The sequence below is a fragment of the Oryctolagus cuniculus genome, chromosome 1, assembly GCF_051225735.1.
Source record: "Oryctolagus cuniculus isolate XC-2025 breed Fujian yellow rabbit chromosome 1, ASM5122573v1, whole genome shotgun sequence".
In the NCBI taxonomy this organism is placed as follows: Eukaryota; Metazoa; Chordata; class Mammalia; order Lagomorpha; family Leporidae; genus Oryctolagus; species Oryctolagus cuniculus.
This window is the reverse complement of record NC_142867.1, coordinates 198,863,586-198,891,298: the sequence shown is the minus strand read 5'-3', so window position 1 is coordinate 198,891,298 and position 27,713 is coordinate 198,863,586. Positions and strand designations below refer to the sequence as shown.

General features: G+C 49.7%; 2 protein-coding genes across 8 annotated transcripts in view; one reads left to right on the top strand and one right to left on the bottom strand.

Moving 5' to 3' along the window:
• The window catches only part of RGP1 (RGP1 partner of RAB6A GEF complex), a 36,169-nt gene that overhangs the window by 7,615 nt on the left and 841 nt on the right, over window positions 1–27,713 (bottom strand). For 3 of the 7 annotated variants that reach the window (XM_070054102.2, XM_051856718.3, XM_089300493.1), the window contains exons 3-10: window positions 27,425–27,561; window positions 27,068–27,151; window positions 26,819–26,968; window positions 26,394–26,540; window positions 25,667–25,794; window positions 25,272–25,461; window positions 23,186–23,337; window positions 18,718–20,945 (exon numbers count right to left, since the gene is read on the bottom strand). In XM_070054102.2, coding sequence (XP_069910203.1) covers window positions 20,859–20,945; window positions 23,186–23,337; window positions 25,272–25,461; window positions 25,667–25,794; window positions 26,394–26,540; window positions 26,819–26,968; window positions 27,068–27,151; window positions 27,425–27,561 — 1,075 coding nt within the window. In that variant the 3' untranslated portion in view covers window positions 18,718–20,858. Of the gene's footprint in view, window positions 1–13,437; window positions 13,524–17,114; window positions 17,216–18,717; window positions 20,946–22,918; window positions 23,338–25,271; window positions 25,462–25,666; window positions 25,795–26,393; window positions 26,541–26,818; window positions 26,969–27,067; window positions 27,152–27,424; window positions 27,562–27,713 lie in introns of those variants that run through there. The other 4 variants (XM_008269080.5, XM_089300509.1, XR_011380887.2 and 1 more) reach the window with 3 other exon arrangements.
• Window positions 21,744–22,982, top strand: MSMP (microseminoprotein, prostate associated). The gene is made up of 3 exons (XM_070067136.2): window positions 21,744–21,996; window positions 22,213–22,321; window positions 22,686–22,982. The coding sequence occupies exons 1-3, from the start codon at window positions 21,879–21,881 to the stop codon at window positions 22,864–22,866; spliced, it is 408 nt and encodes a 135-aa protein (XP_069923237.2). The 5' UTR covers window positions 21,744–21,878; the 3' UTR covers window positions 22,867–22,982.

Below are 27,713 nucleotides of genomic sequence, written 5' to 3'. Positions count from 1 at the left end.
TCAAAATAGCAATCTTCATTGAAGGGCCTAGGGAGGACACAAAGAGAGGTCAGGATACACTCCCTGCCCTGTGCACCAGGAAGAGTACTAAGGAGGAGGACAAAAGCTGGCTTATGCGGCAGAGCGACTGTGTGAAGCAGCGAATGACGTGCTCCTTCCCGCTGCCGCTGGCCGGCCCTGAGCCTCACAGGCTGACTCTGCAACCCCACGGCACACAGCACCGTGGGACACGATGGCAGAAGGCTGGGCTGCAGAAGGCAGCAAGGGAGAGCCGCAGCGACAGAGCGCTCTGGCCCCAGCCTCCCTAGGATGGGCCCCGCGAAGCGCTCCGGCTTCTCATCGATGGTGGCCCCTGGGCCTCCTCTCCGTCTTGTCAGCCTAGGAATGACGGCCATTCCTGCTTTTGCTAATTTCTGGATTCTCTTGAATGGTTTCTCAGTTCTTCCATCTCTTTTACAGCTGGCTAATTCTCTGGATTAAATTCCCTCTGGTTTAAATACTTACAAGTGATTTCTTTTTTCCTGGTTGGATCTTAAGTCTGGTGGCTAAGCCAAAAAAGAATTTATTGGATTGAGAGCAAAGACTCTGCCTACTGAGTTTCTAAGTTCAAAGTTCACTGCTATCAGGAAAGGTACTGTGGCAGAGTTTGGGATGCCTGCATTGCATATCAGAGTGCTGGTTTGAGGCCCAACCCTCCTCCGCTTCCCATCCAGCTTCCTGCTAACACACCTGGGAAGACAACAGATGATGGCCCAAGTACTTAGGTTCCTGCCACCCATGGGAGACAGCTGGATGGAGTTCCTGGCTCCTGGCTTTGACCTGGCCGAGCCCTGGCTATTGTGGGCATTTGCAGCATGAACAGTGAATAGAATATATGTTCTCTGCCTTAAAAATAAAAAATTTAAAAATTTTAGAAAGTTCACTGCTACCGATGTGCACCCAGACTTATACAGAGGAACAGAGAGACAAAATAGTTTCCCTCTTCTCCCAAAAGGACACAGGCAAGAAAGTGGGTTTGGGAAGAGAGAGAGGAGGGTGCTGCAGACAGGGACAAGGATGTGACAGAATCCCCTCTTAAAATCTGAGTGGAGTCAGAGACTGAACCTCTATAAAAACTCAAAACACTGATAAGATTATCGCACTCCTTCCTTCCAAAACATAGAACAAAATCTATCTTAAACTAAAATACCTGTGTCAATTTAGAATCTTTCTGTGGTAACTATTTCAGGGCTTTAAAAAGATACCAACTTTTTTTTTGTGCATATCTATTTGATGCCTGTCGCTCCCCGTCTTCGTGGGGGAACGACACTAAACCCTGCCTAGGCTTCATATCCGAGTCACGGCACCATTATGTCGCTCCCCCTCTTCGTGGAGGAACGACACTAAGCCCTGCCTAGGCTTCATATCCGAGTCACAGCACCATTATGTCGCTCCCCGTCTTCGTGGAGGAACGACACAGGACCCTGCGCTTTTCTTTCGTCTGCTCGGCCCTCCCCAGGTTTGCTGCTGGTCCTTCCCGGGTTGGCTGCTGGTCCTTCCCGGGTTGGCTACCGTCCCTTCCACCTCTGTGGAAGGGCGGTTCCCCCTGCCACATTCCCCACTTCCGCGGGGGAGCGGCACACCGCCGGCCGGCTCTCTCGGGGGCTGCACAAGTGTTCCCCTTAGATGTTCCTGGTGCATGGTGTCTCTCTCCTCCTTTATAGTCCTCTTCCGCCAATCCCAACTCTGCTACCCACACGCCGAGTACGCTGCTCTCCTCCAATCAGGAGCAAGTCCCACAGTCTATTGGTTGAACTGGAGGCAGCTGTGTAGAAGCTGTTTCCCTTCTCAGCGCCATATTGTGGGAAAGCAGATGCATAGAATAAGTCTTAATTCCAGTAACTTAGTCTAGTCCGAGTTGCTCCCAGTTGCTCCCCACAGATGCCCTCACTTGGTTGGTGCCTACTGGGTCATCCAGGGCGGGGCCTGCCCTGCCCATGCTGGCCAGAACTCCAGTAGTCGGCCTGCTTGTGCTGGGAGGGGCCGGGGCGCTGGAGCTGAGTCCCCTGAGGACGCAGGGGTGGCTTAGGTTTCCCATGGGCCCCGAGGGGGCTGTGGGCTTTACAAGGCAGGCGGTTTCTCCAGAACACCCCGAGGCCGTCCAGGGTCGCGTGTGTGTGTGTGTGTGTGTGTGTGTGTGTCCGTGTGTGTGTCCCCCCCCCCCCCCCCCCCCCCCCCGCCGCTGAGGCAGTAAGGACGGGAACCAGCGTGCGGCCACCTCAGAGTCTAGTCTACATTCAGTCACAACACTACTGCCCAGATTCATCGTTCGGCTCATTCAGCCAACGCAGCACAATTTTTGGCTGTTTTAATAAAATTGATCTTCAAAGATTAGTGTTGGCCACCAGTAAGTACAAATTTTTAACAGTGGCTATAAATTTGAAATAACAGTGAAGGGCTGTTTTTCCCCCACCTATCAAAAAGATGTTTAGAAATAATAACACCTACTGCTCACAAAGGCGCAGGGAAATGACTCCTTCATACCCCTGCTGAGAGTACAAGCCACACAACTTTAGAGAGCAATTTGGCCATCTCAGTCAAAAGCTCTTTTTTTTTTTTTAAGATTTTATTTATTGAGAGGTAGAGTTACAGACAGTGAGAGGAAGAGACAGAGAGAGGTCTTCCATCTGCTGGTTCACCCCCAAAATGGTCGGTCTCCCACATGTGTGCAGGACCCAAGGACTTGAGCCATCTTCTACTGCTTTCCCAGGCCATAGCAGAGAGCTGGATTGGAAGAGGAGCAGCAGGGACTAGAACCGGCACCCATATGGGATGCTGGTGCCATAGGTAGAGGATTAACCTACGGTGCCACGGCACCGGCCCCAGTCAAAAGCTCTTAAAACCTTTTTACCGCTGACCATTCATTTCACTTCAAGAACTAAGAGAAAGGAAACGGGCCGGCGCTGTGATGCAGTGGGTTAAACCACAGCCTGCAGTGCCAGCATCCCATGTGGGTGCAGGTTTGGGTCTGGCTGCGCCGCTTCCAATCCAGCTCCCTGCTAATCTGCCTGGGAAAGCAGTGGGAGACCAAGAAGAAACTCCTCTTTCCTGGCTCCAGCCTGACCCACCCCCAGCTGTTGCAACCATCTGGAGAGTGAACCAGTAAATGGAAGAGCTCTGTCTCTCTTTAAAAAAGAAAACAATAAGGTTTAGCCTCAAAGACACTCATCACAGTAGTGCTTATAATAATGAAAAAATAGAAAATATCTAAATTTATAACAAGGCATGGTATAATTCAGTTATATTATGCCCATATATTGAAATCCAAGCCTCCCATTATTGTTTCAGACACATGATTAAAGATTGTCCTCCACATATCATTAAGTAAAAACAGAAAGTTGAGAAGAATAAGCCCACTCTCATTAAAAATATACACATAGTAGAAACCTATAAATAAATGAAATAAAATCTATTAAAAAAGGACAGTTATCTCTTTGGGATAGCAGGAGTTAGAACTTAAATACAAATATATATGTATATATAACTATTTTCAGGGACTATGTATAGCTTTTGTAATAAGAAAAGTTATATGAAGGACTTCTTTTAAAGATACCACAGAAATGAAAAAAATCAAAAGTTTTAAAAAATATTTATTTTGAAAGTCAGAGTTAGAGGGAGCTTCCATCCATTGATGGACAGCCGCAACGGCCAAGGCTGGGCCAGGGGAAGTCAGGAGTCAGAGCTTTTTCTGGGTCTCCCATGTGGGTGCAGGGGCCCAAGCACTTGGGTCACCTTCCACGGCCTTCCCAGGCCACAGCAAGGAGCTGCATCGAAGTGGAGCAGCCCCCACATGGGATGACGGCATTCCAGGTGCCGGCCCCAAGAGTTTTCTTAAGTGCTGCTGAATCAGTTCGTAGTTTCCACTTCATAAGTACACGGGTGCTGCGGTTTGAATGTGCCCCGCAAAGGTCACATGCTGGAAATGCAGTCACGGATCTAACAGTGTTGAAAGAGGTGGGAGCCCTTGTGAATGGTCACTGCTGTTAGCATATCTAGGGAAGGGGCTCTGGAGTAAAAGACAGTTCTGGCCCCCTCCCTTTCTCTCTCTCTCTCTCTCTCTTCTCTCTCTCTCTCCCTCTCTCTCTCTCTCCTGTCCTGCCTTCTGCCAGGGCAGGGCACAGCAGGGGGGCCCTTGCCAGATGCAGGCCCCTCAGCTGTGGACTTCCAGCCTCCAGTGTGGTGAGAAATAAATGTCTGTTCTTCACAAATCACCAGCCTCAGGTACTCTCCTGTACCATCACAGAGTGAACCAAGACACTCAGCAACAACTGATGGAGCGTTTATGGATACATTATCAGTTCATTTATTTATAAAGACATATGAATGGCCGGCGCCGTGGCTCAATAGGCTAATCCTCCACCTTGCGGCGCCGGCACACCGGGTTCTAGTCCCGGTCGGGGCGCCGGATTCTGTCCCGGTTGCCCCTCTTCCAGGCCAGCTCTCTGCTATGGCCAGGGAGTGCAGTGGAGGATGGCCCAGGTGCTTGGGCCCTGCACCCCATGGGAGACCAGGAAAAGCACCTGGATCCTGGCTCCTGCCATCGGATCAGCGCGGTGCACCGGCTGCAGCGGCGGCCATTGGAGGGTGAACCAACGGCAAAGGAAGACCTTTCTCTCTCTGTCTCTCTCTCTCACTGTCCACTCTGCCTGTCAAAAAAAAAAAAAAAAAAAAAAAAAAAAAAAAAAAAAAAAGACATATGAATGTAAAATGCAACTTTGTGGCTTCCATACAACTCCACTGGAGTTATTATTTTAGTTCAGTAAAAACTTGCTGAGTGGAATTAAATAGTTTAGTGTAAAATGTTTATAAAATCTAGATGGGGAAGGACACAGTGAGGCTACTAATCTGTTGTAAATTACACCTTAGTCAGAGTTGATACTATTGGCTATCACCTGCTACTTAAAATTCTTGCCAGGCTTCTGGGTGACAGCTCATATTCATGGTCATTCTCCCATCACAAGGTCCAGCTGACTGCTCACCATGAAGATCTTTTCCCCTGAAGTGTGGGCTTTCCCCCTGGGGCTTTAGTCCTCCTATTTCTACATTCTTCCTTCCAGACTCATTTCCTTGTTGAGTTCATCCACAGCCATGGCATCATCTATCACTGCACACCTAACTTCCGGCAGAAAATTACCTTGTCTCACTGGGTGTGGGCATGTCTGCTACTGTTGCTACACATATCAGAGCTTCTGATAAGGCAATGATCAGCATTCCACAATGCAACAACTACTTGGAAGATTTCAGGATGAGTTGTTGGTATCAATGGTAATGAACTCCTTCTCCTCTCCCCATATAAAAAAACAAATCAAAATAGTGCAAAGAAAAATTCAGCAAAGCGTGTGTTTAAAATTCTCGGTTTGAAGGCCGACGCCACGGCTCAATAGGCTAATCCTCTGCCTGCGGCGCCGGCACCCTGAGTTCTAGTCCCGGTTGCCCCTCTTCCAGGCCAGCTCTCTGCTGTGGCCAGGGAGTGCAGTGGAGGATGGCCCAAGTGCTTGGGCCCTGCACCCCATGGGAGACCAGGAGAAGTACCTGGCTCCTGCCTTCGGATCAGCGTGGTGCGCCAGCCGCAGCGCACCAGCTGCGGCGGCCATTAGAGGGTGAACCAATGGCAAAGAAAGAACTTTCTCTCTGTCTCTCTCTCACTGTCTACTCTGTCTGTCAAAAAATAAATAAAAAATAAAATAAAATTCTTGGTTTGGGCCCGCACTTTGGCGCAGCAGGTTAACGTCCTAGCCTGCAGTGCCAGCATCCCATATGGGTGCTAGTTCAAGACCTGGCTGCTCCACTTCTGATCCAGCTCTCTGCTTTGGCCTGGGAAAGCAGTAGAAGATGGCCCAAGTCCTTGGGTCCCTGCACCCACATGGCATGGGAGACCTAGAAGAAGTTCCCGGCTCCTGGCTCCAGATCAGTGCAGCTCTGGCCGTTGCGGCCAATTGGGGAGTGAACCAGAGGATGGAAGACCTCTCTCTCTCTCTGCCTCTCCTCTCTCTGTGTAACTCTGACTTTCAAATAAATAAATAAATCTTAAAAACAAAACAAAACAAAGAAACAAAAAGCAAGTAGCATGACCCCTTGGGTCCAGCCCCAAAACATGAGGATTTTTTTAAAAAATTAAAAAATAAAATAAAATTCTTGGTTAATGGTGTCATACCTTGTATGGGGAAGGAGGAAACTAAGTAATGCAATAACTGGCTAACAGAAGAAATTAGACATCGCCAAAATTTAAAATTTCTGCTCTTCAAAAGACACCCTATGGGGCTGGCACTGTGGTATAGTGGTCAAGCTGCCACCTGTGCCAGTTTGAGTCCCAGCTGCTCCACTTCCAATCCAGCTGTCTGCTAATGCAGCTGGGAAAGCAGCAGAAGATGGTCTGAGTACTTGGGCACCCACACCCATGTGGAGACCTGGAAAAAGCTCCTGACTCCTGGCTTCAGCCTGGTTCAGTGCTACTCTTTGCAGTAATCTGGGGAGTGAACCAGCTGATGTAGACCCGTGTGTGTGTGTGTGTGTGTGTGTTTCTCTCTGTAACTCTTTCAAATAAATAAATCTTAAAACAAAACAAAAAAAGATGCCTACATCCCAAATCAGAATACCTGGGTTTAATATCTGGCTCCAGCTCCTGACTCCAATTTCTTGTTAATGCAGACTCTGGGAGGCAGTGTGATGGCTCCAGTAGATGGGTTCCTGCCACCCACACGGGAGACCTGGATTGAGTTTCTAGCTCTTGGTTCCAAGCACCCAGCTTTGGCTCAGACCAGCCCAGGCTATTTTGGGGTATTTGGGAAGTGAACCAATGGATGGGAGTACTCCCTTGTGAGCTCTCTCTCTCTCTCTCTCTGTCTCACAAATAAACATTTAAAAGGTGCTCAATATCAATATTCATTAGTGAAATGCAAATAAAAACACAATGAAGTACCACTACACTTCTACTAGAATGATTTTTCTTTCAAAAGCTGACATTACCAAATGCTGACAAGGACGCTATCAACTGCAACTCTCATACGATGCTAAAAATTTAGGATAAAATTGTACAGCCCACTTTGGAAAAGAGTTTGGCAGTTTTTCCTTTATCAACTGAAACATTCACTTATCTGAGGACCTAAGATTTCACTCCTGGGTATTTATCCAAGAAAAATGTAAACATATGTCCACAAAAGACTTGCATATGTGAGTGTTCACAGTAACTTCCACAAAGTGGCAAATGGTCCAAACGTCCATCAACAGATGACTGGATTCAGATCATGATTTGTCCATATAGTAAAATATTGCTCAACAATAAAAAAGACAAACTATTGATGTATATAAAAATATGAATATCAAAAACTGAACCCTGAACTATAGCAGGCAAACAACACAATACATCCTCTGTGACTCCATTTGTATGAAGCTCTGTAGTAGGTAAAATAAATCTATAGTCACAGATGTCAGGTCAGCAGCAGCCTGGAATGGGGTGGGGGAGGAGGAGAAGCACTACAAGTATAACGAGGGAACTGGAGGGGGTAGGTCCCAGAGATGTTCCATATCCTGACTGGGGAAATGACTACACAGGCATATACATTTGTTGAAACTCACAGAATTTTACATATAAAATGGGTGTATTTTCTAGTATGTATATTATATTTCAATAAAATTGGAAAAATGATGATCTGGGAACAATTAAGGAGTAATTTTAGGGAAGGATATCGTGGTGCAGTGGATTAAGCTGTTGCTTGGAACACCCACATCCCATATCAGAGTGTCTGGTTTGGGTTCAACTACTCTGTGTTTTCAGTCCAACTTCCTACTAATGCACCCTGGGAGGCAATGGATGATGGCCCAAGTACTTGGGTTCCTGCCTCCATGCAAGAGACGTGGAAAAAGTTCCAGCTCCTGGCTTGGCTTTTTCCAGCTCCAGCTGTTGTGTGCATTTGTGGAGTGAAGCAGCAAATAGATCTCTGTCCCTGACTCTACCTTTCAATTAAATAAATGAATATCTTTCTTTAAAAAAAGGGGGGGGGGTATTTTAAAGCCTTCTACTATCAATTATGGCTAGTCAACAAATCATTACAGAAAGTAATCAGTCCATTCATGGTATAGGATTATCCTTGCCCTACCAGCCTTCTGAAACAGTGAGGAAAAGGTTTTCTGTTTAGTGGAAATGCATTTGCTCTCCAATCCTTAGGAGGTGGAACGTGATTTGCATGTCATATCACAGTTAACCACAGATTTTTAAAAATCAAGTCCAAGGGGTCAGCGCTGTGGCATAGCAGGTTAAAGCCCCAGCCTGCTGTGCTGGCATCCCATATGGGCACCAGTTCAAGTCGTGGCTGCTCCTCTTCTGATCTAGCTCCCTGCTAATGCTCCTAGGAAAGCAGCGGAGGATGGCCCAAGTCCTTGGGCCCCTAAACCCACACAGGAGATCCAGAGGAAACTCCTAGCTCCTCATTTCGGATCGGTTCAGCTTCAGCTGTTGTGGCCATTTGGGGACTGAACCAGCAGATAGAAGCTTCCCCCTACCCCCCACCTCTGACTCTCTCTGTAACTCTTTCAAATCAAAATAAATCTTATTTAAAAAATAAAAATAAAATTAAAAATAACTAAATCTAAAAAAACTAAATAAATCTAAAAAAATCAAGTCCAAGTTATGGTAAGAGTTGAAATATACTATTCTTTATCAGAGGGCTAATACAGAACACTTCTATTTTACAATCTGATTACGGCATAAACCTTCCAAAGGCAGCAGAGAATCATCTGGCACATGTACTGGTAGGCCCCTCAACCCCCAAAACACACACACATAGAGGAGATGGGCAGGAGTGCCTCCTGGGCCACACTCTACAAGGAAGAATGGCTCCACCATCAGGGCAGCAGGTTGCTAGCAGAGCATATGGATAAGTTTTTTGTTTGTAACGCCACTTATGTTTATTATAATTACTTTGAACTGTCAGACACTGGAAAGGCTTTCTGCATAACACAGGAAGGCAACGACAGGAAGGTGGAACCTGCCAACTGCCTCTCTCCCCACCCGCTCACTCACTGCCCAGCCCAGTGTTAAAATCACACAGAAGACCTTGGGTCGGGTCAAAAGTAGAGAGGTCTAGGATCAAGGAAGAGATGACAAGTAAAGCTGGAGTGGAGTGGATGCAGGGGACGGGACGTCTGCCACCTTGAACGCCAGCATCCATGTCCCCTTCCTCCGAGTACCCTGTCTTCTCAGGCAGTTGCCTGCGCTGCTCTGTGTTTAGCCTTGTTGGAAGATGCAATCAAGCCTCTGCTCACCCCCAACAGAAACACAGGGCTTGCTAGGGACCCCTTCCCTCAGATCTTTTCTCTGTGTATCCAGATAGAGTCATGGACAGCACTTGCAAGCTTCACCAATCAAATCATCCACTGAGATTTGACTTCTTTACAAGAACCAAAGAAATGGTTAGCAGTGGAGCCAGGCCAGCCAGCACAGCAGTTTCTGTTCCTTAGGGTTCCTTTCTGTCCTGTGAGGTTTCATCTCAGTGGAGAAACAAATATATCAAATTTCCTCTTCCTCCTCTATTCCCTGTCCTTTCTCAAGCCCCCTCATCAGAGTTCATGTCTACTATCACTTCAATATTTTTTCTTCCAGAAAACACCTAGACATCATACTCCATTTTAAAAATGCATGCGTGATATAAATAGGATTATATTATACATCTTGTGATGTAACCTGATTATTTTATTTATTTGGTATCTTCTCATTGTGCCTAATTAACACTGTACACATGAAAACCCTGTCAAAACTGGAGTCTAAGGATAGGCAGGGACTCAGTTAATTCACTATTATAAAGTCCCTTAATCACACACAATAGGATGGATTAAGGCTCACATCAAGCTAAATAATGAGGATTCTACAAAATGTGAACAGACTGCCAGGCAGGAAAGTTCTCACAGGCAACAGGGAGCAGGCTCCTGAGCAGGGAAACCTCATGACTAAGGAAATGTTTCAAGATGAAATGGCAACAGTATACACAGTATGTGCTAGCATCAGCGGAGACTGGGTAGCAGAAGACCAGTTAAGCAGCTCACACAGACCAGCTGAAATAAAACCCTGGATCACAGTGGTGCGGGTGGAATAGAGAGGCCCTTTCACTGCGTGATAAGAAGGTAGACTAGTAGGGGAGAAGAAACAAGTAATTTTAATTAGAAGAGCTGGATTCGAATCCCAGCAACTCTGGAATTTACCAGCTGTTATAATCTTTGGCAAGATACTTCCTGTTCCACACCTCAGTGTGTCAATAAAAGGAAGATCTTGGCATATCAGAGCCTTTACTCCCCCCCCCCCCCAGCAGAACCCATGTGTGTATGGTGTTTTCAAAAAGATCTTAAAGGAAATCTTGCTTATAAAACAAACAAAAGATTGTTCTGGTTGAAGCACAGGCGCCCGTCTACCTTCCATTTTACCCTTCTCAGCCGCTTCTGAGGCATTCCTGAGGAATCTCCAGGGGCCTAGGGAACAAAGTTTGAGAACATCTGAAGACCTTACTACTAACTCTAATATTCAATGACCCATGGGAGGAAACTTGGCAGAGGTGCCTAGAAAAATAGTAATCACTTTAATAGTTGCCATATAGTTGCTAATAGGATGAATTGACTTGTTCTAAATTTCTCTGCTTCTCCTTACAGATAGAACCCAATTCAACATCCAAAACTTCATCCAAACCTTGTGTAGATGGTACTCTAACATCTATAGACAATACAGACACTAGTAATTCAGTGCTAAACAATTTGGCTCAGTCCCATTTGAGAGCCTCAAATTTTTCCAAAGGTCTTCCTTATCAAGGCAAAATTTGTCTCCCTATCTCTGTCATCTAAATAAAGGTTCTTATTCTACCTGCTGGAGCTAAATCAAATAAATCTAATCCCTCCTCAACAAGACAGTCCTTCAAGACTTTGAAGAGTGCTAGCAAGTTTGCTTTATCTTTTTTTTTTTTTTTTTTTGACAGGCAAAGTGGACAGTGAGAGAGAGAGACAGAGAGAAAGGTCTTCCTTTTTCCGTTGGTTCAACCACCAATGGCCACTGCGGCCAGCGCACTGCGCTGATCCGAAGCCAGGAGCCAGGTGCTTCCTCTGGGTCTCCCATGCGGGTGCAGGGCCCAAGCACCTGGGCCATCCTTCACTGTACTCCCCGGCCACAGCAGAGAGCTGGACTGGAAGAGGAGCAATCCAGACAGAATCGGCGCCCCAACCGGGACTAGAACCCGGTGTGCTGGCGCCGCAGGCAGAGGATTAGCCTATTGAGCCGTGGCGCTGGCCTGCTTTTTCACTCTTACTTCTCCCTTGCTCTAGTCTGCCCTGAGTGTTTCATGGAGATGGCTTGCTCCAGTTTTGGATCAGCTCAACATTTTCAAGCATCTGAAATAGATTTTGAATTATTCATGGCTTTAAGGGGACTTAATTAAGCCAAATGATCTTATTGAAACAAATAACCAGCTTTGAAAATTGGTAGCTATTCCTTTCTTGCTATACATTAGCTGTCGCTGGTACATAGAAGATTGCTAAACCTTTTGGCCCAAAAGCAAATTATGGAGGTATCTAGCCTGGGGCTACAAAACCATCCAAGACTCAAGACCCAGTGAAGCAGGTACCAATACTGGGAGTACATAGAAGCATCCTAAATGCAACACTTGCAATCTAACCAACTCTCAGTGAAGTGTCCTTGCCATTGGAAAATTCAATTTATCACCAAGGTTATATGCAGTATCAATATTGCAAAGAAAGTCTCATTTACCATTCCTCACCATACCCATTCCATATTCCTCTGTGAAATCAGGGTCTGTGGCTTGGGCCTGGATATCTGCCAAGCTGGGTAGTTTGGGGAATGGGGAATAGGAGGTATGACTGTACTCCTAAGGATAAAGCAAGCCAGCATGGTTGCAGTCCACGATGCACGCGGGACTGCTGAGCCCTTACGGTTTCCTGTGTTCCAGTTGTCCTGGTAACCCGAGGCCTCCCTATTTGTGTTGGCACCATGAGGCCAAGAGCGGAAGCAAAGCTGGAGCGCCAGAAGACCTGCAGGGGAGAAATGTGGGTAATGCGGCAGTTATGCCACAGAGGGTCATGCCTGGGGCACAAGAATGATTTGGTTGGGTTAGGGGCATGGTATCTTCTGAAAAACCTGATCTCCGGGTTCTATCTCCAACATTTCTGGTTCAGTAGGCCTTTGATGAGCTCGCAGGAACTTGCAGCTTTAAAAGACTACCTCCGGCTGGCGCCACAGCTCACTAGGCTAATCCTCCACCTGCGGTGCTGGCACCCCGGGTTCTAGTCCTGGTCGGGGTGCCGGATTCTGTCTGGGTTGCCCCTCTTCCAGGCCAGCTCTCTGCTGTAGCCCGGGAGTGCAGTGGAGGATGGCCCAAGTCCTTGGGCCCTGCACCCCACAGGAGACCAGGAGAAGCACCTGGCTCCTGGCTTCGGATCAGCACGGTGCACTGGCCGCAGTGCGCCGGCCACGGCGGCCATTGGAGGGTGAACCAACGGCAAAGGAAGACCTTTTTCTCTCTTTCTCTCACTGTCCACTCTACCTGTCCAAAAAAAAAAAAAAGACTACGTCCTATCAAGTTAGAGATCATCATTTTAAAACACAGGCTAGGCAACTAAATCAGCAGTTGGGAAGAGCATGTTTCAAGAAAGCTAACGTCCTCCCTCTTCAGCCGTTTTCAACATGGGGAGGGGGTGGGACTTTGTCCTCCAGTGTCTCCACTTTTGATTGTCATAACTGAGAGGTTGCTGCTGGCATCTGCTGGATGTGCCTACACCTCCTTCAGTGTACAGGAAGCCCCACTACAAAAGGCTTATCCTGCCCAAAACGTTCACAGTGCCCTTGCCCGAGAAACTGCATGAGAGGATATTCTACTCCCTCGACCTCGGCGTCCCCAGCCCACGGGAACTCAATGCCACAGTCACAGCTTTGGAACAGGGTACAGAGAATTACGTGGAAGCCTCTGGAGAAAAGTTGAGACTCCAGAAATGATTTCTTTTTAGAACAGTGAATTTTATGCAAGAGATGGATGAGGAGGAGATGAGAACAATGGAAAAGGGAAGGCAGACAATGACAGGGAGCCCAGAAGGAATCCAGGGGAGGAGGAGGCACTGGTGAGAGCAGTGGGAGGTAACCGCTGCTCCCTCAGTGACAGTAGCCCGTGTGCGCCTGCAGACCAGTAAAGAGACGGTAAAGCCACTAAAAACAGCACAGGAACAAGGAAGGAAAAACAACAACGAGATAACTACATAGAAGCAGCTTTAGGATTTGCCAAGTGTAGATCTGGTATGAAGACATTAGAGATCTGTCTGCAAAAAGATACTTAAATAAACCATCTCCAGCAAAGATGACAAATGAAAGGAGATCAGGTGATATATAAGAACGGGGAAAATTTTATAACTACTTACCTTCTACTCTTACCCTCCCCAAGAAAGGCGGGTCCAGCAAATGCTCCTGGGTTTTACTGAGCAGAGATAATGAAAGGGAAGGGAAGCTGGAAAAGCAAGAGCACACTTAAGAACTATTTTTTTTTTTAAATATTGCTTTTATTTACTTGAAAGGCAGAATTACAGAGAGGGGTAGGGAGACAGAGGGAGAGAAATCTTTCATCTCCTGGTTCGCTCCCCAAATGGCCGCAATGGCCAGGGCTGGGCCACACTGAAGCTAGAAGCCAGGAGCTTCTTCCAAGTCTCCCATGTGGGTATAAGGGCCAAGGCGTTAGCGGGGAGCTGGATCAGAAGTGGAGCAGTGCCCATATGGGATCCTGGTACTGCAGGTGGTGGCTTTACCTAGTACAAACAGCACCAGCCCCTCCCCTTCTTTCTAAAATAAACATTCTCCTTTTAAGCCTTTCTCTTCCATTCTCTCATTTTTTAAAAAAGATTTATTTATTTATGTATTTTATTTGAAAGGCAGAGTTATAGAGAAGCAGAGAGATAGAGAGAGGTCTTCCATCCTCTGGTTTACTTCCCAGCGGCTGGAACAGCTGGAGCTGCACCAATCCAAAGCCAGGAGCCAGGGGCTTCTTTCAGGTCTCCCATTGTGAGTACAGAGGCCCAAGAACTTGGGCCATCTTCTACTGCTTTCCCAGGCCATAGCAGAGAGCTGGATCAGAAGTGGAGCAGCCGGGACTGGAACCAGCGCCCATATGGGATGCCAGCACTGCAGGCAGCAGCTTTACCCACTATGCCACAGCGCCAGCCCGCCTCCTTTCTCTTTGAACACCACCATCTGCTCTTTGTCCATTTAAGAATAGTTCTTAGGGGACCAGGTGAAAAACCTGGAAGAAGCTCCTGGCTTCAGATTGGCCCTGCTCCGGCCATTGCAGCTATTTGTGGGGTAAACCAGCAGATGGGAGTCCTCTCTCTCTGCCCTCTCTGAACTCTGCCTTTCAAATAATAAATCAATCAATCTTTTTTTTTTTTAAAGGGGGGGATAATATACATTCCATATTTAAAAAAAAAAATGGCCTACACGGTGGCTCACTAGGCTAATCCTCTGCCTGCGGTGCCAGCACCCCAGGTTCTATTCTGGTTGGGGCGCCGGATTCTGTCCTGGTTGCTCCTTTTCCAGTGTAGCTCTCTGCTGTGGCCCGGGAAGGCAGTGGAGGATGGCCCAAGTACTTGGGCCCTGCACCTGCATGGGAGACCAGAAGGAAGCACCTGGCTCCTGGCTTCGGATTGGCACAGCGCCTTTCTCTCTGTCTCTCTCTCACTGTCTTATCTCTGCCTGTCAAAAAAAAAAGGGGGGGGGGGGAGAAACAGGAGAGATTTGGTAGACACTATGGGAGTTGCTAGGGAGAGGAACTTTAGGGGAAAAAAGTAAATGGGGATTTTTTGAAATCTGGTTTGTGGGATATAGGATGTGAGATGCATGCTCTTCTTTAGCCTCCCACCCACATGGGAGACCTGAAGGAAGCTCACAGCTACTGGCTCCAGCCTGGCCCTGCCCTGGATGTTGTGGCCATCTGGGGAGTGAAGCAACATATGGAAAACTTGTCTCTCCCTCTCTTCATCACTGAATTTCAAATCAAATAAAATAAATCTTAAAATCAAAAATAAAAATGACTGGGTGGGCATTTGGCACTGTGTTCAAGCCACCGCTTGGAACATCCACATCCCATGTCGGTGTGCCTGGGTTCAAGGCCCAGCTCTGTTTCTGATTCTAGCTTCCTGCTAAAGTGCACCCTGGGAGGCAATAGTGATGGCTCAAGTACTTGAGTCCCTGTCACCCACATGGGAGGCTTAGATTGAGTTCCTGGTTCCCGGCATTGGCCACTGCAGGTATTTGGAAAGTGAATCAGCAGGTGGAGGGAATCTCTGTCTCTCTGCCTGTAACAACTGACATTACTCACTGGGGTTTTGGGAGTGGGGACTGGGCTTTTTTTGGGTGGTGACATGTGAGACTGGCCTCCATCCACACTGATCCCACAGCACAGGTACACACATTTTCATACCACACTTGATAAGATTTCTGAAGCAGCCAAGAGGGTTTAGAGCTGCACTGACACAGTAGTCACGAGCTGCCTCTGCCTGTTAGCTAAGACGAAATAAAACTGAAAATTCAGTTCCTCAGTCTCACAAACCACACTGCAAGGGCTCAACAGCCAGGCGTGCCTGGTGACTACTGGTTACCTGCACAGGTAGGGAACAGTTCATCGCTGCAGAAAGGTCTATGGGACAGCACTTGGAGTCAGAGAAAACAAACCCTTTCCAATCTTAAACAGCTGCCACATTGAACAAAGATTTCTTCTGAATTATTTCAAAGAGCAGAACCACAGCAGGGGAGGGGGCTCGGGGAATGAGCAGATGGGCAAGACCAACAAGAGCTTAACAACTCTAGTAACAAAAGCCAGCTAACAGCGCACAGGGCTATCTCCACCTCAGGAGGAAGAAACCCATCCCAGTCAGTAAAGAAACAGTCTAGCAAAGAACAATTGTATCATCCTGCAGAGAGAACAAATGGTAAGTCTTGCTTGGGCGGGTGGGGGGGAGGGCAACAACTAGAGGACTTCTAAATATCTAAGTCTTTGATTTTTTTTTTTTTTTTAGAGCAATTCGCAGAAGGATAAAGGCAAGAGTCACAAGCAGAATACGAAGGCACCACCACAAGCAGACCTAGGAGCAGGCAGGGGAATGATCATTTAAGGAGAGGCTGGTGTTGTGGTGCAGTGGGGTTAAGTGCTGCTGGCATTCCGTATCACAGCCAGGGCCCGCTAGGTCAAGTTTCAGCTACTCCATTAAAAAAAAAAAAAGATTTATTTATTTATTTATTTGAAAGAGTTACACAGAGAGAGGAAAGTCAGAGGAGAGAGAGGTCCTCCATCCGATGGTTCACTCCCAAACTGGCCCAATGGCTGGAGGTGTGCCGATCTGAAGCCAGGAGCCAGGAGCCTCCTCCAGGTCTCCCAAGCAGGTGCAGGGACCCAAGGACTTGAGCCATCCTCCACTGCTTTCCCAGGCCATAGCGGAGAGCTGGATCAGAAGTGGAGCACCCAGGTCTCGAATCGGTGCCCAAATGGGATGCTGGCACCTCAGGCTAGGGCGTTACACTGCTGTGCCACAGGGCTGGCCCCAGCTACTCCACTTCTAACCCAGCTTCCTGTTTATGTGCCTGGGAAGACAGGGGAAGATGGCTTGAGTCCTTGGGCCCTTGCCACCTACGGAGGAGACAGGGATGGAATTCCTGGCCCCTGGCTTCAGCCTGGCCCAGTCTTGGCTGTTGTGGCTACTTGAGAATGAACCTGAAGATGGAAGATCTCTCTTCCTCTCTCTCTGTTGGTCTGCCTTTCAAATAATTTTTTGAAGCATATAATAAGAGATTTAGTGAAAAATAAGTGATTAGCTGGGGGTTAATTGGTGGTAGGGCTATTATGAATGCAATCTTTGTAAAAAGAAAAAAATAGTAAAGAGAAATTTGTGAGAAGGGCTCCAATGGTGTAGATAGGGTAGGCAAAGTTCAATGGGGGTTGTTCGTGGAGAGCTGACTATGGTTGACATCAGTACCACAGAGAACCTTTTATATCCTGTCAGACTAGTGGCTGTTTGGGTATACCAGTTGTATGCTCTTGTATGCTACCACTTACCACGGCCTTCCAAGTCACCTCTCTCCATTCAGAAAACTTGTTCTCCCTCATGGGGTCTCTCCATCTTCATAGGAATGACTGTCCTCACATTCTTCACCAGTCTGAATACAGAACGGATGCTGTCTGTTAAACTTCTATCCTAACTGAATTTACCTGTCCTCATATTCCAACCCAATATATGTATTTGGCTTGATTATAATACAACATACTGAATATATACATGTCCACATATTCATGGATTAGCGTATGTTCTATTACCTGTGTGTGTGTACATGACAACATCCACACACACGTGTAAGCCTCAGGCATCTGGCACCAGGGTTATGAAATGTACGGTGCCTATACAACACCAAGTTTAAACAATCATTTACTGGGTGTTTCGATAATGGCCAATCCATGCTTCTAGATGCAGACTACCGGCAGAAGAGACTGAAGTACATGTACATTTGAGAAGTTCCCTTTTTTTGGTAGGAAAAATAATGGGAACATAAACATCTTCTACTGTGTCTATGGGAAGAATAATCACAAGGAAAAAGTGCAAGCAAACCGAAGAGTTTATAAGCAGTTTAGAGTAAGACAAGGATGACAGAAGAGGAAGGCAGGCAGAAGTGGACCATACAGAATAAATAATCAGAGCCTGGCCTTTTGAAAAGCCATGGAGAGGAAGGAGGGAAAGAAGGGCTTCAAGAAGAGAGTGTCAAACATGGGAAAGAGCCAGACAGGGCTGCGGGATTTAAAAAAATAAAAATCAATGAAGAAGTGGTGGTGCATGTTGGCAAAGAGAAGTGTGGAGATGAGGGGAGGGAGAGAATTTATAGTACAGGAAGTTGGTGTGAAGCTTTTCTCTAAGGATGCCCAGCAGAGCAGAGAAGGAAGGAAGGAAGGAAGGAAGGAAGGCAAAGACCAGTGGGAATAAGGTAGGGCTGGGCTGAAACAGCACGGGAGACAGCAGCAGGGCCCAAAGTGCCAGCTTCTTTTTGTTAACTGACCTAGATTTTCTTGTTTGGGACCAAAAGCAATAGCAGTTTAAGGATCTTTAAAATAAACTATAAATATCCAAATCCTTGCAATTGCCTTTGGCCTTAGGTAACACAAATTATAAGAAATTTGGACAGTTAATGTCAGTCTCCAAGACAAGTACCAAATGCCACTTTAGAATTAATTTTAGAAGAGAAATCAAACTAACATATTGCCATGTTGTAGGAATATTATCAGGAATGACAGCTGTAGCTTTCTATCAGCTACAGGGTAAATACACAAAGTTTATTGTTGGGTGCACACCCACAGTACCTACCATACCATCCTACCTTCTGCTGTTAAAACTGTGAGTTACTTTGTATACTGCAGCCCACTGTCCCCATCCCAAGGAATTTTTACATGGTTCCAGATACACAGGGCAAGTTACAGGGCTAGGTGAGAAGTTAAATACCAAGACGATGCGGAAGAGGACAAGCAGGCGTGCTCTACTACCAATACACAAAAACAACACAAATGCCAGTCCTGTTAGCAAGTAGAAAATGGCACAAGATTAAGACAAAGGAAAACACCATATAACTAATCTTGACAGCCTCACTTTGGGTTTTAAATCAAATATTAAATCAGATTTTTCCATTTTTATTAAAAGTTTTTTATTTAAAAAAGTCGACAAAATACATAAAATATTTGTTGATGGATATAGTCATGCAATTTTAAATTATTAAAAAGTAGCGTATCCGTGAATTGCAGCCAGTAATGCTTTTAAGTTTCCCCACTGAGCTTCCTGTTCAGACCCCCATGACACTGCCTTTGATGGCCTAGCCACAGGTGTACACAAACCACCCCACACAGGCCTCGGCACAGACCTCATCTCGGGCTCAGCTAGTTCTGACACACCCACACCCAGTGGGTCCCTCCTTCCTATCTAGTCTCCTGGAACCCCAAGTCCGACACCTCCTGAGACCCAGAGGTCACTTTACCTTTCTGGGCCTGGCCACTTCCCATCTGCGCCCAGCCCCTTCCCTCTCTGCGAGAGTTCTCTGGCCCTTTTCTCTACTCCACCCACCCACCTGCCTCCATTCATTCACAACCACGACAGAAACCCCTTCCCCGGCTCTTCCACTGGCCTCCCTGGGCTCTGGCCCGGTTCCCCTCTCCCTCCTATCCGGCCACTGCAGGCGGGGGGTCCCGTGTGGTGACTCACCGGAGGGCCTGCGGACTGGGGGGGCCCGGAATGCACTCACTTCCTCACCCCGCGCACCTGCCCGCGAAGCTGGAGCATCGCCCGGCTGGGCCTCCGGCGGATGTTTTCCTTGTACCCGAGCGCAGGGGAGGGCGTGCCAACTGCCAAGCCCCTGCCCCCCACCAACAGGCTCCAAAGAGCCACTCCCCCAAGACGCGAAGGGCTGGGTCCTAACCACATCTCTTCTCCCCTCCCCCGCCCCCACACCCAGCGCCCCTGGCACGCATACTGGTTGTACCAGCAGGGCCCCTCCCCGCAGCCCCTCAACTTCTGGGGAGTTGAGAAGCTGGCTTGACCCAGACTCTCAGCCACCCCAGTAGGCCTCTCTCATCTTCATTCCAGGGGCTAACCCTCATTTTTGTCTCCTTACTCCACACAGACCAACCCACCTGGGTCCCCTTCACCAGCCAGCATTCCCACCACCATTCTCAGGCTGTCTGGCTCCCAGCCTTCTGCGTGTCAGCAGGGGTCTTCCCCTAACTCCACACCCCACCCACAAAAGCAGCAGCAGGACTAACGGCCACTGACTAGATTTCTGAGCCCTGGTGCTGGACAGGCCTTCTTATGCACCTGCTTGCACTAAGAAGCTGTCCCAGGCCCTGTCTCCCCACACAGGCCCAGCTCCAGGCACCCCGCTGGAACCGTGACATTTCCTTTCTTCCTTGGCACTCCCCTGAGACGGAAAGGGTACCAGATCTGCCCAAGGCAAGCATGTGGTACAGTCTGATCTCTATCCACCAAGCTGCCTTCCTTTAAGAGGGCAGCCACAGAGCTTGGGGCGCACGGAGAGTCGTTTCTGAGTGGTGAGCAGTGGGCAGGCAGGGCAGCCCTCTGAAGAAGTCGGCCAGAAGTGGCTGTATCTGATGCACTAGGTCGCAAGGACTGGGCCTTGGAGTACAAGACTGGAGACTTAGAAGGAAAAACAGAGCAAGGGCCAAAGTGATCGGCCATGTGGGCAGGAAGGGAAGAGCTGGAACACAGGGCTTTGAAATATGCAGAAGTGAAAGAAACCCGGTCTGACCAGGGCCTGTCGTTATCAAGGAGATGGCTAGCCTGAGCGTTCACATGAGTGGGGATGGGAAGAACTGAGAACAGGACACCTCTTCTCAGGGGGAGAGGTGAGGGCTATGATCTGGGGATAGCAGGTTCACCAGCTACACTATTTCCCAAACCACACATCCAGGATTCAGCACAAGGAACAAAACCAAAGTGTTCCTGGAGGTACACGTTTTTCCAAAGAGGTGGCAGGGATGACAAGGGGGCATGATGCGTGACGGGGCAGAAGTCTGCCAGGAGAGAGCAATCCCCAACAGAAAGGCAGCTGTGGACCCAGAGCGGCCCAGTGTCGTCCCCCATGATGTCTGAGCGTCAGCACCACGCGCGGTAGCAGGTGTTTTCCGAGGGTTACAGGCCAGAGGAAGAGCTGAAACAGCACATGCGTTATCTCATAACAACTCTGTGAGCTGGCACTGCTGTTCCCCAAGTGACAGATGAGGAAGCACGCTGGGAGAGGTTATTGCCCAAGGTCACGGAGCTAGTAAATGGAGTCGGAACCGAATCCAAGCAGTCTCACAGCCCATGATCTTAATCACCCATTCAGGGTCCACCAGGCCCTGCAGGAAATGAAAAGGAGGATGCCAAAGAATAAATTCGGAAAATCTCATTCCATTCTGAGAGCGCCCCGTGAGCCTGGACTGAGTCCCCTGGTTAGGGAATCAGAACTGCTCCGCTTTGATGCGGGGAAGGGCCATCCCCAGGTGAAGGGCCTGTGCATCTGCATCGCCTGTATCTTTAGGATGATAAACACTGGACAGCCCATCTCTGGGATGTCTGAGGAAACAGCCTCCCCACCCCACATCTGAGCGCCAGGCTTGTTGCTTGGACACACGGGGGAAACCCCGCCCTAGGCTCTGCGGGAAACATTCTCCACTCCAGGTGCCTGCTTGCTCTCCTGGAGCCTCTGGCTGCTGCACCCCGCTGCAGCGCCTCGGTTTGGCTGGGGTACAGGATTAGCCATCCCCAGGAAATGCCTCCCTCCGGTCCAGGCAAGGATCCCAGCACACACACCCCTGGTGGTGCTAGTGGGGCAGCTGGGGGAAGTGGGGCCGGTGGAATGCTTCCTTCTCTCCAGGTCAGGGACAGATCTGGGGACCACCTGGGGGCCCACACTCTTCCTACCTCCTTACTGGGGAAGTGCCCGGTCCAGCGCCCCTTCCACGGCCACCTCCCTCCCTCAAGCAGTGCCGGGGCATGAATCAGCTCTCACAGCTTGTTAAAGCTGGACCTCTTGTTTTCATGCCCTCACCTCAGGAAACAGAGTTACAGCTTTTCCAGCTCTACTCAGCAGGGGGCCAGGGTCCTCACTTTATAAACAGCCCCAGCCTGTGAGACAGGGCAAGGAGATGGTGTGAGACAGGAGCCCAAGGGAGAAAGACAGAAGAAACCAAGGCTCCAGAAGAAAAGCAGAGCCGAGGAGACGAGACCAGAGCAGCCCAGACAGAACCCAAGAAGGGTCCGAGCAGACTGCTGCACCAGTGGCCCTAAGGATGCTGCGGGCTGGACAGGCCAAGGGGATCCTGGGAGGCTGGGGGATCATCTGCTTGCTGGTGTCTCTCCTCCTCCAGCACCCAGGAGTACACAGCAAGTGCTACTTCCAAGCTCAAGGTAAAGTGGGTCGAGATGCTGGGAAAGGATAAGGACTAGAGGAGGCGGGGGCACGGACGAGCAGTGGCTTAGAGATGATCCGGGATCAGAACACCCGGACTCCCTCCAGCTGTGACACTGGACAGAAAGACTGGGGAGTGAGTGCACTTAACTGTCCCACCCCAGACTAGAAGAGACCGTCTGTCACCCCCACCGACACTTCCTTTTCTTCCCCAGCCCCCTGTCACTATGAGGGGAAGCATTTCACCCTGGGCGAGTCGTGGCTCCGCAAGGACTGCTTCCACTGCACCTGTCTGCATCCCGTCGGTGTGGGCTGCTGTGACACGTGAGTGACCCAGGCTGCCCGGGGGGAATGCCTCTGCTGTGAGTGACTGAGGGAGTGACAGATTGCTGTGATGTGACAATGAACCGGGACTGGTAGGAGACTTGCCAAAGCTGAAGGTACCCACACGAGTGTCTTCACTCGGTCAATAATGCTACAGGCTACCAAGTGAGGGAGGCTGGGGTGGGTCTAGAGGGAAAACACTCTTGCTATGAAACATAATGTCTAGATGTGGTAGGAGTGAGCTTAGGGGACAAGGGGGCCACTATGGGAGGGTATGGGAGGAGAGCTGAGAGTAGGAGTCGGGAGAGGGGTATGAAGATGGTCTTTTACTGTTCTGACTCCTTCTCTCTCCTTGGTTCCCTAGGTCCCAGCATCCCATTGACTTCCCTGCTGACTGTGAGGTTCGCCGGGAGGCAGGAACCTGTCAGTTCTCCCTGGTGCAAAAATCTGACCCTCGGTTGCCCTGCAAAGGCAGAGGGCCCGGCCTAGAGTGGGGCTCAGCTAACACCCCTGTTCCTGGGGCTCCTGCTCCCCAGTCCAGCTAAATTCAACTGGTCACCCCAATGCTGACTGCTGACTGCTGACTTCTGCTGCCACTTCCAGGGAAACCACTAGCAGCTGCCAGTTTATTCTGAATAAATAAATTAATGCTACAGCTGAAGGCCTGCCTCTTATTGTCCATGCCATTGGCCCCCCAACGATGGAAAAAGTGGGCCAGCCCTACTACAGTCCTGAGACTGCGCTCCCAGTGTCCTTTGGGAAGCCAGTGCTGGGGTGGGCAAGCGTGCAGTTTCAGATGGTTATGGTGCTGGTGCTGGGGCCCGGGGCAGCATATGAGGCCAGAGTGGGGCTTGTAGGCAGCACCTTGATGGGGAGGTCCCAGCTGAAGGTGTCTACAGGCACTTGCTCAGGACCTGTCCAGGTGGCAGGTTCAGGCTGTTCCACAGGGGGTAGGAGAACCAATCCGGGTTCTCGGGATGTTACGAATTCAAAATGTAATCGCCACTTCAGTGACACTAGGGAAGAAAAAGAAAAAGATAAAGAGGCATTAGATGCAAGCAAGACTCAAAGTCAACGACAGGATGTGGTTAGTGCAGGAGGGGGAAAAAAACCCTATTCAGGAAGAGGGGGAGAAGTCACAAGGCAGGGAGCTAGGATTGAGGTTTTTTTTTTTTTTTTTTTTTTTTTTTTTAAAGAAATCTAGGGTGTTAGGGTGGGTTTTTGACACCACTTGGGAAATGTGCATCCCATACCAGAGTACCTAGCTCCCAGCTCCACTTCTAATTCTAGCTTTCTGCTAATACACACCCTGGGAAGCAGCAGGTGATGGCTCAAGTAGTTGGGCCCCTATCACCCACCTGGGAGATCTAGGTAGAGTTCCTAGCTCCTGGCTTTGGCCTGACCCAACCCTGGCTGTTTCAGGCATTTGAGGAATGAACCAGTAGATGAGATAGCTGTTTCTCTTTCAAATCAAGAAATAATTTTTAAAAAAAAAACTAATGTTGGCCGGCGCCGTGGCTCACTAGGCTAATCCTCCGCCTAGCGGCGCCGGCACACCGGGTTCTAGTCCCGGTCGGGGCGCCAGATTCTGTCCCGGTTGCCCCTCTTCCAGGCCGGCCCTCTGCTGTGGCCAGGGAGTGCAGTGGAGGATGGCCCAGGTGCTTGGGCCCTGCACCCCATGGGGAGACCAGGAAAAGCACCTGGCTCCTGGCTCCTGCCATCGGATCAGCGCGGTGCGCCGGCCGCAGCGCGCCGGCCGCGGCGGCCATTGGAGGGTGAACCAACGGCAAAAGGAAGACCTTTCTCTCTGTCTCTCTCTCTCTCTCACTGTCCACTCTGCCTGTCAAAAAAAAAATAAAATAAAAAAAAAAAAAAAAAACTAATGTTTTGGGCCGGTGCCGCGGCTCACTTGGCTAATCCTCCACCTGCTGCGCCGGCACACTGGGTTCTAGTCCCGGATGGGGCACCAGATTCTATCCCGGTTGCTTCTCTTCCAGTCCAGCTCTCTGCTATGGCCTGGGAAGGCAGTGGAGGATGGCCCACGTGCTTGGGCCCTGCACCCGCATGGGAGACCAGGAGGAAGCACCTGGCTCCTGGCTTCGGATCAGCGCAACACACTGGCTGTAGCAGCCACTTGTGGGGTGAACCAACAGAAAAGGAAGACCTTTCTCTCTTTCTCTCTCTCACTGTCTAACTCTGCCTGTCAGAATAAATAAATAAATAAATAAGTAAAACTAATGTTTTAACCAGAGATGTACAGTGAGGATAGCAGTGTCAAGAACCTCATGGCCGGGGTCAGCACCGCGGCTCACTAGGCTAATCCTCCGCCTAGTGGCGCCGGCACACCGGGTTCTAGTCCCGGTCGGGGCGCCAGATTCTGTCCCGGTTGCCCCTCTTCCAGGCCAGCTCTCTGCTGTGGCCCGGGAGTACAGTGGAGGATGGCCTAAGTGCTTGGGCCCTGCACCCCATGGGAGACCAGGAGAAGCACCTGGCTTCTGCCATCGGATCAGCGCGGTGCGCTGGCCGCAGCGCGCCGGCCACAGCAGCCATTGGAGAGTGAACCAACGGCAAAAGGAAGACCTTTCTCTCTGTCTCTCTCTCTCTCTCACTGTCCACTCTGCCTATCAAAAAAGAAAAAAAAAAAAAAAAGAATCTCATGGCCCATGTGGGACATCAGGACTAGCTGACTCCAAGTAGAGATGCTGGGGAATCAGATACGCACATCACAGGGGGCCCATGGGTAGGGACGCAGGAGTTCTGTAAAGCTAAGACGCTAGGGGTCGGGGCATCCAAGGAATAGAGATAGAGGATAAAGATCTGAGAAAGTACCACGAGCTAGAGGTTGGAGGTGGATATCCTGGGGGAGTGCATGAGGAATGGAGATCGATTACACCCTACCTAGCATTTTGCTGCCTACTAGCCCCTTCTCCATTAACAGTCTGGGTCTCACCAATGGCTGTGCAGAAGCCTGGGGTGCAGCTGAGAGGGATAGGGAGGGAGAAGCTGGTTCTGGTTGTATGTAAGCAGGACTCTTGGTGGCGCGCATGAGTCACATGGGACACAGAGGGGACACCTCCTGCCCCACGGCGCCGCTGGTACTCAGGCTGTACCCGCTCCTCAGTCTGTAGGCTTACTGAAAACTGGAAGCAAGAAGAGAGATGTGGGTTCACAGGCATTCAGAACTGCTGATCGGGTGAGAGGGCAGCCCAGCCTCAAGCTGCCTTACCAAAGGGACCCAGGGAGACAGCATGACCCACTTCCACAAACCACCCTCTTTATGCAGGCCCTTCTCGTCCCTCCCAACCCTCCAGGCCCAGTGCCCCGGCAGCTCAGCTCCCTTCTCACCTGCAAACAAGCTACGGTTCCTTCCCCTAAGTTTAGGGTCCCTACCACGTCCTCGCCGAGTCTGTACACAGATTTGAAGATGCCGAATGTCCCAACTTTCCCTTGGCCATCACTGATGTTGTACAGATCTGGGGACAACGGGACCTGGTCAACCTGGAGTCTACACTGGGGAGAGTCTAGGAGTAGGCATCAGAAGCCAAAAGATTGGGCCTTTCTTTATAAGCAGGGATGAGATGTCAATGGCTTTACAGAAGTACAAAGGGAAAACATGGAATTAAAATACAAATTTTCCATGAACTTTCTGAAGTCCCCTCATGTATGACAGTCAAAAGACTCTGTCTCTGGGATAGAAATACTATGAGGGAAGGGTGGGCTGGGGCAATTCAGAGGTGAAGGGGTGGCGGTGCTGTGGCACTGCAGGTTAATGCCCCGGCCTGAAGCGCCAGCATCCCATATGGGTGCCGGTTCGAGACCAGCTGCTCCACTTCCAATCCAGCTCTCTGCTATGGCCTGGGACAGCAGTTCCCTGCACCCATGTGAGAAACCTGGAAGAAGCTCTTGGCTTTGGATCAGCACAGCTCTGGCCATTGTGGCCAATTGGGGAGTGAACCAGCAGTTGGAAGACCTCTCTCTCTCTCTCTCTCTCTCTCTCTCTCTCTGTGTAACTCCGACTTTGAAATAAATAAATCTTAAAAAAAAAAAAAAAAAATTCAGAGAGGGTTCTCACGGAGGCTGCGGCAGGATGTGGCCGCCATCAGGCGCTCCCCGGCAAGCTCAGCCAGCCACGAATCCTTCTTCCCACCTTCATCCTCCTCCAAGAACGGACTGGATGGGGCTACAGCCTCATCCTGGGGAAACCGGACATCTTGAAGGCCTAGAGAGAGAATGAGCAGAGAGGCGACGCTGGTAGGCAACAGAGATGACTAGAGGTTAGGGTCTTAGACTCCAGCCTGACAGGGCTGAAGGTCAGGCAGCCAAGACTGGGGTTTACACATCAAACTATCCCCCAGAATGCTCCCTCCCCGACTCTCGGCACCTTCGCGGAGCCCAGGAAGTTGCCCTGAAGCCTCTGTGGGCAGCTCCCCAGACCTCCCCTGCCTTGGTAAGGCTCTATCCCCCCCCCCCAGCCCTTCCCCAGGAACCCTCACTTACCAGTCAGCACGAGCACCCTCAAAGGGACCCTGAGTAAAGTGATGGGTGAGTTGACGCGCTGGCAGCCAATGGTCAGTTTGTAGACGTACTTGACTGACTGACCCCGAAACGAGGGTGGTCCCTCTCTGGGCAGCACTTCACTGTAGGAGTCTGGTTGGGAAGTGGCAATCAGGACAGCCAAAGGCAGCCACAGGAGTACTCCCTCCAGCACACTCAGAGGGCAACTGAGGGGTGGGGACAGTCACTCACATGATTTGGACTCTCCGGGGTCTAGCCTCAGGTCGCAGAAGAGAATTTTCGGTGGAGTAGAAAGGATACACTGGCCCCTCTCACCTAAAGGAGGTAAGAAGACTGCAGCTGAGCGGCCCTGCTGTCCAGGCTGGCAGGGGAAGCAGAGGCAGTGAAAGGAAAGGCCGGCCATCGCTCTCTTCCTGTTGTGACGTGGGGACACAGTCTTAGGCCCTCCTACAGTACGTGCCCCCACATGCCTGATGTGACAGAGACTACACCGATGCACAAGAACAACTCGGTAACTTCACCTCGGGTGACAAGGACTCTACCCCCTCCCCAAGGTAATCAGTAGTAGCCCCCGCCCCCATCTCCAACCTCGGTGTGGCAGGAAGACAGTCTGGCTGTCAGGCTGGACTTCCGGCTGATTCGAGTCAGGGGGAGGCAGGGCCACTCGGCTCTCACTAGCATGGAACTGGCAGTGGATTTGGGCACTGGCCCAGGCCAGAGCCTCGCTGTGAGAAGAGGAAAGCGAGTTGTCAGAGGGTAGCTCCTCATGAACACATTCCCAAACTCCCTACCACACTGCCTGATGAGACCAGCAAGATCAGGTGGCCGTCTTGGTGACCAAGAAATCCAGAACACCAAAGACACACCATTAAACAAA

Excerpts from the sequence above, each read along its gene's own strand:
- MSMP (XM_070067136.2), top strand. The coding sequence starts at position 21,879 with ATGCTGCGGGCTGGACAGGCCAAGGGGATCCTGGGAGGCTGGGGGATC. Across the intron at positions 21,997-22,212 it reads GTGCTACTTCCAAGCTCAAG|CCCCCTGTCACTATGAGGGG; the intron begins GTAAAGTGGGTC and ends TTTCTTCCCCAG. Across the intron at positions 22,322-22,685 it reads GGTGTGGGCTGCTGTGACAC|GTCCCAGCATCCCATTGACT; the intron begins GTGAGTGACCCA and ends TTGGTTCCCTAG.